Source organism: Microplitis mediator, chromosome 11 (genome assembly GCF_029852145.1).
Source record: "Microplitis mediator isolate UGA2020A chromosome 11, iyMicMedi2.1, whole genome shotgun sequence".
Taxonomy (NCBI): Eukaryota; Metazoa; Arthropoda; class Insecta; order Hymenoptera; family Braconidae; genus Microplitis; species Microplitis mediator.
The window spans coordinates 14175955-14192100 of NC_079979.1; the positions used below are offsets into that span (position 1 = coordinate 14175955).

General features: G+C 27.4%; 4 protein-coding genes across 4 annotated transcripts; 2 read left to right on the forward strand and 2 right to left on the reverse strand.

Moving 5' to 3' along the window:
• The first annotated feature begins 31 nt into the window (after positions 1 to 31).
• On the forward strand, positions 32 to 5290 carry LOC130677604 (COMM domain-containing protein 5-like). The gene is made up of 4 exons (XM_057484447.1): positions 32 to 241; positions 4551 to 4743; positions 4851 to 4997; positions 5061 to 5290. The coding sequence occupies exons 1-4, from the start codon at positions 145 to 147 to the stop codon at positions 5230 to 5232; spliced, it is 609 nt and encodes a 202-aa protein (XP_057340430.1). The 5' UTR covers positions 32 to 144; the 3' UTR covers positions 5233 to 5290.
• A 2-nt stretch (positions 5291 to 5292) lies between these two features.
• On the reverse strand, positions 5293 to 8235 carry LOC130677603 (heat shock protein 68-like). The gene is made up of 2 exons (XM_057484446.1): positions 7802 to 8235; positions 5293 to 7281 (listed from the first exon to the last, which is right to left on the reverse strand). Exons 1-2 carry the CDS (start codon positions 7840 to 7842, stop codon positions 5412 to 5414), a joined length of 1911 nt encoding a protein of 636 aa, XP_057340429.1. The 5' UTR covers positions 7843 to 8235; the 3' UTR covers positions 5293 to 5411.
• Positions 8236 to 8728: 493 nt separating this feature from the next.
• On the reverse strand, positions 8729 to 12113 carry LOC130677346 (T-complex protein 1 subunit theta). The gene is made up of 5 exons (XM_057484082.1): positions 11953 to 12113; positions 11447 to 11749; positions 10098 to 10742; positions 9550 to 9990; positions 8729 to 9212 (listed from the first exon to the last, which is right to left on the reverse strand). Exons 1-5 carry the CDS (start codon positions 12010 to 12012, stop codon positions 9018 to 9020), a joined length of 1644 nt encoding a protein of 547 aa, XP_057340065.1. The 5' UTR covers positions 12013 to 12113; the 3' UTR covers positions 8729 to 9017.
• A 396-nt stretch (positions 12114 to 12509) lies between these two features.
• Positions 12510 to 13981, forward strand: LOC130677347 (guanine nucleotide-binding protein subunit gamma-1). The gene has a single exon (XM_057484083.1). It carries the CDS (start codon positions 12902 to 12904, stop codon positions 13112 to 13114), a length of 213 nt encoding a protein of 70 aa, XP_057340066.1. The 5' UTR covers positions 12510 to 12901; the 3' UTR covers positions 13115 to 13981.
• Positions 13982 to 16146: the final 2165 nt, after the last annotated feature.

A 16146-nucleotide genomic window follows, 5' to 3' on the forward strand; every position in this document is an offset into this window, starting at 1 on the left:
TTTTAAAAAAGTACATATATATATTATATATTATGAAAACAATAAATAATACAAGTGTTTTGAAAAGGAGGTTATAAATAAATATTTGGTTTATTAATAAATTAATTAAATGATATAATAGGAATAAGTAATTATTTAATTAAGATGTCTGTGGCTTTAATTCAGTTGACAAATTCATTGAGTAATAAAACAAAATCCATAAATGAATTAAAGAAAACTATTTTACGTCCATTGATACAATGTAAGTATTTATTTACTTTTATCAATTGATTATCTAAAGGTTTTTCTAATTTATGATTTTCTAAAAATTATGAGTGTGAATGTAGCAGACATTAGACAATTTATAAATTTTAAATAAATAAATTTATTTATTTAAATAATGAAATTTTAGAAAATTCGCGCGCTGATTTTTCAATTATCTAAATACAGATTTTTTCAGTTTTATTCTACTCACATTTTATTTATGTATTCAAAAATATTTAAAATTCCTAATTGTCAGTTACATTCACACTCGTTAAAAATTACGGATTTCACTTTATAAAAATATATATCGTAATATGTTATTATTGATTTCTAATAAATTTTATGATTGTTAAAAATAATTTAACAATTTTACTTAATTTATAAAAAAATCTCCAATGGAGCCAGATTATGATTCAAAAAAACTAACGCTGCAATTCCGGACCAAATAAAAAATGATGCTGAAAGTATCCGACACCTGACAGTTTTAGTGTTTTTAATTATCTAGTTTATTGTCATCAGAAAATTTTTTAAAAACTATACACGAGAAAGTTTTGAAAATTATTCACATGCATTTTTTTTAATTTTTGCCTGTCAGTGTTTAATTTGTTTTTTGAAAATAAATAAATTTTTTTAAAGACTGCTACTTTATGATTCTGAAGCTAGAAGACAATTAACAGTTTTTGGACTTTTTTTTTCAACAAATCAGACAAAAAAAAAACTAAAAATATACATATGTAGAAAATTGACAAAACTGTAGGTGCAATTTTTTGAATTATTTTTTTTTTATCAGTTTTTCATTTGTGAAAAAATCCAAAAATTATTAGATAACTGCTAACTTAAGTATCATGTTACTTTCAGCTATATATAAAAAACCTAGGGCACGTTTAGAAATTCACTCTGAAAGAAAAAGATGCAACTTCTGCGTTCATAAATTTTATCTGGTTAAAACAGAGAAACAATTCGACTATCACAATACGTTCATAAACTCTGCGGAGAAAGTAAATGCAGTATCTGTCCCGGGTCGAAAAATTTGATCTGATTTTAGTCTAACTGGACTGCATTTGGAATAATTGGCCTGTACTTGAACGAGTTGATTTGTTTTTGATCTTTTATAAAAATTTTAAGCTGTTTTGATCTGTTGTTTTAAAAAGCAATTGCGTTACGGGCAGTCAAAATTAGATTATTTCTTGAACTTAGAAAAATTTTGGTTCTGAAAATTTTCAACGCCAAAACTCGATTAAATCATGGACTTGTAATATTTTTATTTATGGATAATATTTATAGAAAATATTGTAAGTTCTAGAATTTATTATGTTTTGTTTACCATTTACTTAGTGTCTTTTATTTAAAAATTTCGGCAGTTAATGATAGCTTGACAACTTTATTTTTTGGTTGTCTTGACTGAATATTTATAATCTTGAATAAAAGTAATAAAATTACTCCCAAAATATCTAGAAACTTTTCTTATTTATTATAAAAAATCGAAAAATATTTTTGCATTAGAAACTAAAAATTCTTGTAACATCTTATTACGAATGCGCATTAGCATGTACCTGAAGATCGGAACGTTTTTCACGCAACGAAAATAAAAATAGTTTATGTAATTTGACTCTAAAAGTGCAGTTAAAACATGCATTAGCATGTTTCAAATATAAAGAAAATTGAAATAAATTAATAAATCTATTTTAGTATTATTTATATTTGTAAAAAGTCCTGTTTTTTTATCTAAAGGCGATTAAAAGTAGATTATAAAAAGTCTGTTCTTGTCCTAAAAACAAGTGAACACAGACTAATAATTACAACAAAAAAGTCTGTTTTCAATCTAGAAGCGATTAAAAAACAGACTAAATATCATACGAAAACAAGTCTGATATTGGCCTGGAAAGGAAGTAGTACAGACAAAAACCGATTAAATTTCCATATGAAATAAATACGATTTTAAAACCTAAATTAAATAAAAAATATTTGAAATTATCATTTATTTTGAAACAGATCTAATTTTTCGACCGGGTGGTATTCTTTCGTTCCTCTAGTTTTAATTAAACCACGGTGACTTTTCATTTACTAACCATCTGGTTAAATATTTATCAATCTCTAGAGTGTTTTTCTAGACACGCCCCTAGTTATTGACCCTCAAATTTAAATTTATATTTTATGACATTAATGTTTGAAAAGAAATAATATAATTTACAGGTCATAATTGATATATATAGTGGCAAATAACTTAATCATTATTAAAACATGCACTTAGTTGCATAACTTCAAAATATAATTTTGAAAGATATAAAATTAAAGGGTCACTTACAACGACATACCCGCTGATTACTGTGCCAATTATAAACCCTTGTTTTTTAATTTTAAACTTTTATTTGTTCAATTTTCAATATACACGTATATATTAAATTTTATTTGCATACTTAAGTTATATAAACTTAAATTATCTATTAGTTTACTCTAATAAATATTATTAAGACTTTAATAAAAAAAAAATTCATGCAAATCTTTTTATAATTATGATAAAAAGTTATTCATTTAAAATATTCTTCATTTAAGTCTTACAAGTGTTTTTTTTTTTGTATATTATAGTAGAGTTTCCCACGAAAAAACGATCATTTGTCGATTAATAACTTTTTTTTTATCATACTCCGAAATTATTAACAGAAAAATATTTAAACATTTTAAGATTCGAAATTTATTTTTATCGATTACAGACAACACCATTTAAATGAACCCTAAAAGTTTAATCAGTTTTTTGTATTCTTTATAGTTGTGAAAATATTTATACAAAAAAAAACGAGAGTATCTGAGAACGGTATCCAAGTAACACACTTTGCTTTGTAACATTTATGATAGTAGTTTTGAGGCTGTTTTTTGACCTATCGATAAGACACGAAATTGTTGACAAAACAATCAGAAATTTATGTCACCGAAAAAATATCTGCGTAAAAAATTGGCACAAGTAACGACAAAAAGTAAATTACAAACGATTATCAAACAAATCATCTGTACAACTTATTAATTGAAATGAATTTTTTAAGGCGGGAAAAAGAACAAAAATTTTCTATGACTACTCTTTGATTAAAAATTCCGACTGGATCCGATTTAAAAATTCTAACCGGAAAAATGATCAGTAAAAAATGATTTTTTTTCCGATTAAATCTGATTGAAAAATTTTAATCAGATTTAAAGTAAAAGACCTAATACCCGATAAGGGAATTAGTACTCGATCACTCCATGTATTTGTATATCTATATTTAGTAAATATAGATATACAAATCCATGAGTGATCGGGTACTGGATCTCTTATCTTAATCGGAAAATAATAAATTTTTTTTCCAATTGTAATTCAATCAGATAGTTGGAACGCTCTCGAGCAATTCTGATGGAATTTTCGAATCCGGTTGAGTTTTAATCGGAGTTTTTAGTGAGGGCTAGGACCAACATCTGTACATCGTATTTATTTAAGTAAACTTGGCTTTGAGACAAAATAAAATTTGTCTCGTTCTTTTCAAAGACATTTTGACATCTTAAAGTTGTCTCTGTACTACTCGGAATAGTAAAAAAATTCGAACGTTTATTGATTCTTAATACAGTAGGACCTCGTTATAAGACTATTAGTTTCTCTCTCAAACTATCGCGATACATGGTTCAGAAAAAAGACAGAATGATAGTCTTATAACGAGGTCCGACTGTAGTATATTTTATTATAAAATTCTTAGTCATTTTATAAATTTAGTAGTTATAGGGGAGAGGGGGACAGAGTGAGCCCCTTAAGGAAAATAATTATAATATCATTCATTTTTTTTACGCGTTTACTTCTTTTTAGACCCTTGATACTTATTTTCACTTCATTATGCTGCGTCCATTACAATTGAAAAATCGAAAATTAGGGGCAAAGTGGGCTCTCCAAAAAATTTCAGATTTGATATTTTTTATTCTTTACACGTGTGATATTTGCAAATAACTATAAAACAATTGTATTTTAATAATATAAGTCATTTTAATAGTCTGCTGCGATATAACTTTAAAATGTAATTTTATCATCTTTAACTTTCTTAATAAATTATATTTAATTAACAGTTTTGGTGGTCTATTTTAGCCCTCATTATATAAGAAATTTCGATAAGCTTATTATCCGTTCGAATTTATTGGCGTATAGAAAATTTGAGGGGCCCACTTTGCCCTCATATTTTTTGAAGTTTTGAAAATTTTAAGGGGCCTACTTTGTCCCCTCCTCTCCTACTTTGGTAATTACACAGAATTTTGATTGATAGTTTGTATTATTAATTATTTTATTTATATTTCAGTGGCTGTAAAGTCAATAGAACAAGAATATATCGAAGATGGAATTTTAGATCGCATTTCAGAAAAATATAATTTGTCACAAGAAAATATTGATGAGTGGTATTCGGTTATTTTAAAAATAATTAAGACTCATCTACGTTATCCTGAATCAATGATTAAAGTTAATGATTTCAAACAATGTTTGCAAGAATTAAGGTAACTCACATTTTATTAAAAAATTAATATTTCACTTTCGTTAGTAACTTTCACTCTAAGCAATTTTTCAATTAAATATTTAATAAAATAAATTAATAAAATTCTAGTATGGAAAATGAATGCATTGAAGATTTATGTGCAGTACTGTATGGTCAAAAACGTCCATTACTTATTACCAGTTTATCTGAAAAAATAAAGTTCTTCCCAGCAGTAAGGTCATGTCGTTGGAGAATCGATATAACGATATCAACCAGGTGAATATTTTAGGTCGTTCATCTCTTATATTAATTAATGATTACTTACCTTTGATATTTTAGTGTTTTGTCACGTGTAATGGAACCAACAATTTTAATGGAATGGACCCTAAGTAATGGTAAAAAATATTTATTTGAATTAAGTCTTTCGAAATTTCATTTAATGAGGTATACAGTAGCAACTTTGCTGCTAAAAATGTATGATCTCGAAGAACCCCAAAAACTTAATCAATAATTTATATTATCTATTTTATATTTGACATATTAAATAAAGCTATAATTAAATATTAAAATATTTATTGATAATTATTCCAGTACATAAGTATTTTTATCACAAATAATCAGATAAACATTAATAGAAGTGAAAAATATAAAAATATATATTAAGTAGTTATAAAAAATGTATTAAATGACTTAATCAACTTCTTCAATGGTGGGTCCATCGTTGTGTCCTTGTCCTTTGCGTTGACCTTGACCCTGACCGTGGCCTTGACCTTGATGTAATTTAGTCATTATAGGGGAGCATTGAGCTTGAACTGTCTCTAATTTGTGCTGATATTCTTCTTTGTCTGCCAGAGTATTGCTATCCATCCACTGGACAGTTTCATCACACAGACTGATAACTTTATTTTTGTCATCAGCAGACAAATTGTGACCTTGTTCTTGAGCAGCCTGTTTTACTGAGTAAACATAACTCTCCAATTTATTTTTCGTAGCAAGTGTCTCACGTTGTCTATTATCATCGTCTTTATATTTTTCAGCATCAGCAAGCATTTTTTCGATTTCCGCCCGACTCAGTCTGCCTTTGTCATTTCTAATTACGACATCGCGACTACGACCACTTGCTGTGTCTTTGGCAGTTACATGAAGAATTCCATTGGCATCGATGTCAAAAGTAACTTCTATTTTAGGGACTCCACGTGGAGCCGGTGCTATTCCTGTTAATTCAAATGTACCCAGTAGATTATTGTCTTTAGTCATTGCTCGTTCGCCTTCAAATACTTGAACAGTTACTGCCGGTTGATTATCTGAGTACGTAGTAAATGTCTGAGTTTGTTTACAGGGTATACGAGAGTTTCTTTCAACTAATTTAGTCATCACGCCTCCAGCTGTTTCGATACCCAAGGACAGAGGAATGACATCAACAAGAAGTACATCTTGAAGTGCTGAATCTTTATCACCTTCACCAGTCAAAATAGCTGCTTGTACCGCTGCTCCGTAGGCCACAGCTTCATCAGGATTAATTGAAAGGTTCAATTGCTTTCCGTTGAAAAAATTCTGAAGCAATGATTGAATTTTAGGAATACGAATCGACCCACCAACTAAAACAATGTCGTCAATTGATTTTTTATCCATTTTAGCGTCATTCAATGCCTTCTCAACAGGTTCCAGTGTTTTGCGGAATAAATCTGCACAGAGTTCTTCAAATCTAGCGCGAGAAATTTTAGTATAAAAGTCGAGACCTTCATACAGAGCGTCTATCTCCAAAGTAGCTTCAGTGCTGGATGACAACGTACGTTTAGCGCGTTCAGCTGCTGTTCTAAGACGTCTCAATGCACGTGGATTAGTAGTTAAATCTTTTTTGTATTTACGTTGGAACTCTTGTACAAAATGACCAACCAAACGTGAATCGAAGTCTTCTCCACCTAGATGAGTATCACCAGCAGTGGATTTGACTTCAAACAACGATCCTTGATCAATCGTTAAAATAGAAACGTCAAATGTCCCGCCGCCCAGATCAAATATCAGGACATTTTTTTCACCACGTAAATTTTTGTCCAGCCCATAAGCTAAAGCAGCAGCAGTCGGTTCATTGATAATACGCAGGACATTAAGACCCGCAATAGAACCAGCATCTTTGGTGGCTTGTCTCTGTGAATCATTGAAATAAGCTGGCACTGTTATAACAGCATCACGTATTTTTTGTCCCAAGTAAGCTTCAGCAATTTCCCTCATCTTGGTAAGAACCATAGAACTTATTTCCTCAGGACTGAATACCTTGCGCTCGCCCTTGAACTCAACCTGAATTTTCGGCTTACTGTTGTCATTTATTACTTTAAATGGCCAGTGCTTGATATCAGCCTGTATCTTGGGATCATCGAAGCGCCGTCCGATCAATCGTTTAGCATCAAAAACAGTGTTGGTGGGATTCATGGCTATCTGGTTCTTGGCAGCATCACCAATCAAACGTTCAGTGTCGGTGAATGCTACGTAACTTGGTGTTGTTCTATTTCCTTGATCATTTGCGATGATCTCAACTTTTCCATGCTGCCAAACACCCACGCTAAAAATATTTAAAAATAATAATTAATAAATAATTATTTTTAAATGATCCTGAAGTCAACATGATCCTGAAGTTAGCAGACAATTAATAATTTTCAAATTTTTTTTTTTTTTCAATTGAAAAAAAAAAAAAAATACACGTAGAAAATTAAAAAAAGTATAAGTGCAATTTTTTAAAATATTTTTTTTTCTATAATTTATAGTTTTTAAAAAAAATCCAAAAATTATTAGACGTTGGCTAAATTCAGATGAGTGTGACAGCGGACTAATTTATAATTGTTAATAAATAGAGTAGATAATTAATAAAATTAAATTAAAAAAAAATGCGCACTTCAGAAATTTTGAAATTAATAAGTGCATTTTTTTATAAATATTATTTTTTAAATTATTTACTCTACTTATTTATAATTTTAAATTTTTCTTACGTCTGCTACATTCACCCAGGTAAATTCAGTATCATATTTTTAAATATTTAATCAATTGAATTAAATATATTATTAATTACAAATTCATTAACTTACCAACTGTACGTAGTTCCCAAATCAATTCCAATTGCCGGCATCTTTGTTTTTTTAATTATTAATAATTAATATATCAAATACAGTGTTCACACACTTTATTTAAATTTGAAATAGAAATTCAATGGAAATATTATTAAATGCGTCGTAAAAATATTTTCGGTTGTTTAGAGATAACTTTGTTGCGTAGTTTACACTCGGAGTTATGTTTGAATACTAAACTGCGCGTACGTTTTTGCCGGTATTTATATCGTCTGGCCAATCACCGAATTCGCGATTCATATCACGAAGGTTTGAGAACTGTCTCGAAAGACGTAAACCGTTTAACCAGCCCTTGTAAGACGCAATTACGGATTTTTTAATTAATTTTAATAGTACGTACGTATACTTAAATTACAATAGACAAAAAATAAACCTGGATATTTTAAATATTTTTGCATTTAATTTAAAAAAAAACTCTAGGAGATACCGAAAAAAAATTGATTTCGATTATTCCAGAAATATGTGGATTATTCTTGGATATGATGAATTATTTTATTATATTTAAGGAAAATTATGTTTATATTTATATTGTTTATTAATAAAATTTTGAGTAAATAAAAAAAACAAATGAAAAAATAAATATTCGTTTTTTTTTGTTTTTTGTCGTGGGCAGAATTGAATTTTATTAAGAAAATGTTTTGTATTTTTGAAAGTTTTTAGATTTGTAGTATAATATTTGTAGAAATGGATATGAATATATTCATAAACTATATAGATTTCATGAATATATATATATTTATATATTTGTTGAGGTCTTGCTTATTTGATAAAGTTTTAAATTCAATCTTTAAATATTATTTATATATTTACTTATTCAAATAACTAAAGTTTATAAATTAAATAAATATTTAAAAACAAAAGTTTAAGGAATAATAAAATAATAAAATATTTTTTAGTGAAATTACAATTTTTATTAAAACGTTTCAAGATTTAAATGAACATGGCGTAACAAATTATTTATGGGATAAATAAAAAAAATATTTTAGTGAAGAGAAGTAGTATGAGTAAAAAAGTGCAAAGCGTTTGATTTAATCGTTGATTTAAAATAAAATTTATCGAAATTGTTTTTTTTTTTATCGATGAATCTATTAATAAATCTTATGTTATGTTAGCTAGCAAATATAAATGCGATGAAAATATAAAAACAATTTTATTATCGCTGATAGCCTAAATAATTTTATTCATCGTCACTATTGTGTCCGCCTCCTTGAGGTGGCATTTTGGGTCCACCAGCACGCTTGGCCATTATTATTTGATCGACCTTGAGGATAGTACAAGCAGCATTGACCGCATATTTCAAAGCCCACTCTTTTGTTCTGTATGAATCCAATATTCCAGCTTCAACTGCATCTATTAGTGCTGCTCCATTGCCCTATTAAATTGCAAATTATAAATAAAATTCAAATTTAAATTATAAATATAAAATATTAGAGAAAAAGGTTCAACCTCAATGATATTGAAGTTAGCCGGCGTCTAATAATTTTTTAATTTTTTTTTAAGTAATAAATTATAAAAAAAAAAAATATTTAAAAAAATTGCACCTGTAGTTTTTGAAATTTTCTACATGTGCATATTTTTAGTTTTGGTTTTTTTATACTTAATTTGTTGAAAAAAAAAAAAAACATCCGAAAATCACTAATTGTCTGTTAACTTCAGGATCATTAAACCTCACGATTAATAATTTAAATAAATAAATAAAATATACTTACATTTATATCAAATCCATGATACTTCTTTCCTTCTTTATGAGCAGCGTACATTTTTGACAACAATTCAGAGGCACGGTTACCAGTATTTTCAGCAAGAGTTTTAGGGAAAATTTCAAGAGCACTTGCAAATTTTCTCGCTGCATACTGATCAAGTCCAGGAAGTGTATCAGCATAAGTGGCAATATGAGCAGCCAGTTCAATTTCAGCAGCACCAGCACCTGCTAAGAATCTACCATCTCTAGTTATTCCTTTGAATGTATTAACACCGTCGTCAATACAACGTTCAATATCATCCATATGATTTTCTGTAGAGCCTCGTACAACAATAGTACTGATTCTACTCTCTTTGCCTTCTAATTTAAATACTATGACTTCGGTGTCTCCTAATTCTTCAGTATGTACTGAGTCAGCAAATCCAAGTTCTTCTTGAGTTGGTGGTGTCTAAAAATTTTTTAAAATAAAATAAATATAAAAACAATCTTTAAACTCATAGTTAATTTAAAAACTACTGATTATTTTAATTAAATTAAATGAAAAAATAAAATTACCAATTTAGATAATGCAGTGGCACCAACAGCTTTACAAAGACGTCGAATATCAAATTTACTTGGAATACGTACAACCATAACGTTATATTTATTAAGAAAATGAAGTGCCATATCACCAATTTTACCACCTGATACAATAACTTTAGCTCCGGTATCAACAATTGCCTTTATTTGTGATTCAAGTAATGACTCTTCACCACGTGAGAAGTTAACAAGTTCAGCAGCATTCTTAATAAGAACAGTTCCTTTAGTTTCTGTTGGAGTTATGTCAACAGGACAAGTGTAAACAGCTATTTTAGCATTAACTTGTTTGGTAACATCACCCTCAACTTGGCGCTTGAATACCATCCCCTGAATAATTCTAGATGTATGCAAACCAGCACCCAGTATCTTGCAAACTCTCACGTTGTCAACATTGAAAGTAGTTTTTTCAGGTAGTATTGACACACATGCTTCACTAATTAATGATGTAACAAAATCTTCATTTCCGTACTGTTTACTCATTACCGCGGCTCTCAATCCTTTTTTAACCTCTTCGATATTTTTTACATCAGTTATTTCATACGCTACAATCGATTTTAAAAACTCGAGAGCTACTTCAAGTGTTGATTCGTATCCTGCGACTATTTCTGATGTCGTAATACCCTAAAATGAATAATTAATTAATCAATTTAAAAAAATATATAAGGTAAAACCCCCTTATCCGCTCACTTTTTATTGGAGTGATATTAAATCAATCAATGTAAATGATTAAATAAAATGAAAAACCATAATTTTTTTTATAGTTATTTTTTCAAGTTTTAAGTATTAGAATAAAATTCTAATTTGAAGAATAATGTTGATAATTATTATTAATTTTTTAAATAAGGTCCTCGAGTGTACCTATAGTCGCTCACTAAAAGTTGTGATGTACCATTACTCGATCAACACCTGGCCCTATAGGCGCTCAAAGACAATATCAATTAAACTATGATAAGTTTATTGATTTGGAAAGTAATTTATAAAATTTGTTACTTTTTTCTTTCATAATATAAAATTTCATAAATTTTAAAAATGTATTTAATAAGATATAGTTATAATGATTCTTAAAAAATTTGACGTAACCTAAATTTAATCTAACGAATGAACGTTAAAGTAAAAAATTCCCGGCTGAGCGCGATTTTGAAAAATCACTTAATTTAAATTTATAATCTATTATAAAATAATTTATCAATAATAATTTTTTTAGTTGAATTTTTTTTTTTTTTAATTTAAAAAAACGCATTAAACAGTTAATGTGAGCGACTAATGGTACTGAGCGGATATAGGGGTTTTTTTTTTATTGTTTATTAACATTTTTTGATACTTACAAGTCGTAAAAGTTCTTCAGCACTTTCAAGAAGTGCACCAGCTAATATAACAACAAAATTAGTACCATCACCAACTTCAGCTTCTTGCATCTGAGATCCCATGACAATTATTTTAGCTGCTGGATGCTCAACATCAAGTTCTCTCATAATAGTACCAGCATCACTGGTAACAAATAATTTTTCTATGTGGTTAATTACCATTTTGTTCATACCATTGGGGCCATACGCAGTACGTAATGTCTGAGCAAATTCTTTGCATGCTGTTATATTTCTATAAACTGCTTCTTCAAGTCCACTGAAGTACTAAAATTAAATTAAATAATTATACATTAATTTAATAAATAATAATAAAAATAAAAGTATAAAAATATCTATAGAAAAATTTATTGCCCATAAAAGGCAATGGAGTAGGAGCCAAATCGCCGTAGCATGCCGGTGACACAAAAAAATTAAACTTATTTAAAAAATATAATAAATATTATTGTTTATTTATTTATTAAACTTACCCGTGAACCTTCTTTCATCATACCGGTAAAACCCGGTGGTTTTGGAACGTGTAAAGCCATTTTAAATAATTAAATTTATTTCTTGTCACATGTACAGCCAAGCTAAATTTTTATTACAATGAACTGAAGTCAGCAGTCAGCTGACACCCATGATAACTCTCAATTACCAACTTTATAAAAAAAATTATGAGTGTGAATGTAGCAGACATCAGACAAATTTAAAATTATTAATAAATCGAGTAATTAATTAATAAAAATAAAATTTTAAAAGATGCGCATTTAAAAAATTTTGAAATTAATAAGTGCATTTTTTAAATTATTCACAATTTTAAATTTGTCTGATGTTTGCTACATTCACACTCATAAAAAAATTATTTAATTTATTTGTAATTTTAATTATTAAATAAATAATTAATTCAATATTTTTAAATAATTAATTAATTAACTATATTTTATTATTTTTTTACTATCGAAGAAGTCAAAATTTCAAATTTAACCAGACTTCAAATTGGTAGCACTGATAAAAAAAAAATTTAATAAAACAGAAAACTTCAAGCCGGACGCAAATAAATCGCCATCGCCATTGTTGTCTTGAACTAACCAGCAGTAAAAAAATTACTGTTCATTACTTTGTTATCTAACAAACAACTGGAATTTAAAACGTCAGTGTCAATAAGTATTTAAATAGATACTGTTATCATAAACAAAATTGCAGTATAAAAAAATAAATAATTAATCATTGAAGAGCTTTGATAATTTAAAAAGTATTAAATATATATTAAAGTAAAAGTTTAAAAAGTTTGAGTGAGGAAGCAACAGCATCAGCACCAACACCAGTACCCGTATCAGCAACAAGTATATTGTGTGTGAATAGCCCTTGTGGCTGAGTGTTTAAATAGTTTAAGTGTAACTACCACGCCCGAAAATAGGCCTGTCAGATACAGCGGTTATGGACATGGTGATCACGAATTTACAACAGCAACGTCAAGTGACCGAACAGCTACGACGTGAAGCCGCTATAAAGCGTATCACTGTCAGCAAAGCTGTTGAGGACATAATGAAATACATCACTGAGCATGAACAAGAGGATTGCCTGCTTGTTGGATTTTCATCACAAAAATCAAATCCATTTCGTGAAAAAAGCTCTTGTATACTTCTATAGCGATGGCGAAATTTTTTTGTTTGATTTTTATTTTATTTCATTTCATATAAATTTAATTTTACTTTTATTTACTTTACTCTAATTACTCTTATGATTTTATTCAAATAAATAAGTCATTAAACTTATTTACAATCTTTATAAATTAAAAGTAATTAATTTTTTGAAATTACGATTAAATACATAAAAATGTTTAATCATTTTTACAACAACTTTATTTATAATTATTTATTTTTCATTGAATTATTTAAATTTAATCGATAGTAAAATGAATAGTTGATGTGAAAATTATATTCTAAATGTTTCCTCATTAGATAAAAACTTTAGTCGATGAAATCTTGCATTCGAGTGCGGACAAATATTTTAATAAATGTTGTCTATTGCATATTTAAAAAATATTGTTTTATAATTGTGATTTTAAAACAATTAAAATGTCTTCGATATATCTATTAATATGTTACTCTAGCTTTCATATTAAATGAATTTTTATTTGTTGAAAAAATATTTTCAATTTTATAATTATCTACACAATAGTCTTGAATTATTTAAAAATATTTTTCTACTCAGCTCTTTATCAAGAAATAGGAATTTAATATTAATGAAATATTTGACTGCAATATACATATATATGTTGCAGTCAAATAAATATGACACTTCATGAAATAGATTATTGATATCAATATTTTTCTATACAAATTCTACTGAAATGTTTAATCAAGACTGAAACAGATTTAAACAATTATATTGCCGCACTCTTTCTTATCTATTTACAAATGTGTCTATTTAAATTAGAATAGAAATATTACAAAAGAAAAGTGTCTATTAATGTTTGGAATTTAATAAAGTATTGAATGTATAAAAATTATTAAATACCTTTTATTATTTTTTTAATATTCCCTGCACTTGGTCTTTGTAATTAATAATTAACTATTAGAAGTGTGCAAATCGAGCTCGAATTGAATCAAACTATTCGATTTGAATTTTCAAATAATTCGAATTTTTAAATTATTTGTAAGTTTTAAAATTACTCGATTCAAACCGAAAAAGTTCTGATCAGCTTTTAAATATTAAGTAGAGAGCTTAGTTTTTAAAATAATCGAAAATAATTTTTTTGTAGATCCGTGTCTGAGCTCTATTTTACTTGTGACGACTATTTGAAGTATTGAAAAAAATAGTACAATTTTAAGTTGTACAAAAGAAAATTTTTGAATTATTCGTAAATTTTAGAATTTGGAAAGTTTCGAATTATCTTAAAATTTACGAATTATTCGAAAATTCGAACTATTCGCACATCTCTTTTGACTATTTGGGTATTCTACGGTTTCCGTGGCACCGCCAAATCACCGCGAATTCATATAGAACTCGACAAAAAATATTTTTTTAAAGAATAAAATTTTTCGATACCTCACATAGTTTTTGAGCAAAATGGATTTTGAGAAAAACGTGATTTTTAAAAAAAAAGTGAAAAATTTCATAGATTTTAAATATCTTCATTTTTTTTTTATTTTTTCCCCGAAAACTACATGTAAAGATGAAGATTTTGAAAAACAAAAAATGTCTGAATTAGTCCATTTTTTAAATAGTTACAGCTATTTGAAAAAAGTCTTATTTCGACAAGTTCTAGGAGAATCCGCAATCATTTGGCGGTGCCACAGAAACCGTTGACTTCCCGACTATTTAAATGTTTATGTACAATAAAATATTTTAATTTAAATTTAAGATTCATTTGGTAGTTACGAGTTATTTGGGATTTTTTTTTTTTTTTAGTTATTCAAATATACATTCAAGGCGTTTATTCAATAATTATATCAACTGATAAATCTCAACAGAACTTGATAAACTGTAAAACATACCGCTAAATATTACCGATTAAAAAATTTATTTCTTTTAATTTAGTTAACTTAAAAATTTTCGTAATTATAATTTTTTAAAAATTTAGTTTTGTTTTTACTATCAAAAACATCCATATGGAAATGCAGTCATATGGTTTCCTATAAGAATTTAGCATAGACTCATAGACTCGTATCAATAGATAATAGACATAGAAATCTGGATACCCCGAATTCAATAGTAATTACTTGTATAAAAAACCAGATTCTTATATGAATTTCCAACAAAAAAATTCATATATGAAAGTTCCTATGTCATCCTTACATGGGAATCCAGGTACTCACAGTTTCCTACGTGGATTTTCCATATGGGAACTCAGATACTCATGGTATTCAACATCGATTTTTATATAAATCCATACAATCCTATATTGATTCCTATGGATTCTTATATAAATACATACTTTTCTATATGAATTTCTGTGGATTCCCATGCAACCCCACATTGATTAATTTGATAGGGTTTTAAGTGGAACTTTTTTTTTTTTCGATGAATTAATTATTTTATTAGATTAGATAACCTGTGGTAAGTTTATATTTTTTTAATAAATTAATGATTAAAAGAAACTTTTTAATTTATAATGACTCGACGGTAAGTAAATTTTATTTAAAAAAATTTTCCGACGCTCACTCATAATTGTTTTGTAAAAAAAATAATTTGTTCATATTAATTTAAAATTTCTACATACAATTAATTATTAAAGTTTGTTAATAAAAAGTTGTATTGGCCAATAAAAACGTAGCGTACCAGATAACTCCACCGCGCACAATCTTTATTAATAATTTAAAAATAGTTAATATTCTGAGAGAATATTTTAACTTTGTGAAAGTTTTGAAACAAAGGTAAATCTGTAAAAAGAAAAAATACAAAAATATTAACTTTTAAATTATTCAAAACATAATTATTATTTATCTCAAAGGATTTGAAAATTTGCGTATTAAAAAGCCCCGCCCTCTTCTAAATAATTATTTGTTTTCATAACAACAATTATTTACAAATTTTGAAAAATTCTTTGGTGGATATTTATAATTAAAAAAAAAAAAATTGTTTGTCTTCTGCATGTAATTTAATAATAATTTATTTAAAATATCATTGACGATAATTACTTGATACGCTTGTTTAATTTTGGCTTTGACTTTTTAAAA

Bases quoted from the DNA above. Each gene is read 5' to 3' on its own strand.
- LOC130677604 (XM_057484447.1), top strand. From the start codon at position 145: ATGTCTGTGGCTTTAATTCAGTTGACAAATTCATTGAGTAATAAAACA. The intron at 4,744-4,850 runs GTAACTCACATT...ATAAAATTCTAG, and splicing joins CAATGTTTGCAAGAATTAAG to TATGGAAAATGAATGCATTG. The intron at 4,998-5,060 runs GTGAATATTTTA...TTGATATTTTAG, and splicing joins GATATAACGATATCAACCAG to TGTTTTGTCACGTGTAATGG.
- LOC130677603 (XM_057484446.1), bottom strand. From the start codon at position 7,842: ATGCCGGCAATTGGAATTGATTTGGGAACTACGTACAGTTG. The intron at 7,282-7,801 runs GTAAGTTAATGA...AAATATTTTTAG, and splicing joins TTGGGAACTACGTACAGTTG to CGTGGGTGTTTGGCAGCATG.
- LOC130677346 (XM_057484082.1), bottom strand. From the start codon at position 12,012: ATGGCTTTACACGTTCCAAAACCACCGGGTTTTACCGGTATGATGAAA. The intron at 10,743-11,446 runs GTAAGTATCAAA...TATTCATTTTAG, and splicing joins CTGAAGAACTTTTACGACTT to GGTATTACGACATCAGAAAT. The intron at 9,991-10,097 runs GTAATTTTATTT...AAAAATTTTTAG, and splicing joins CCACTGCATTATCTAAATTG to ACACCACCAACTCAAGAAGA.
- LOC130677347 (XM_057484083.1), top strand. From the start codon at position 12,902: ATGGACATGGTGATCACGAATTTACAACAGCAACGTCAAGTGACCGAA.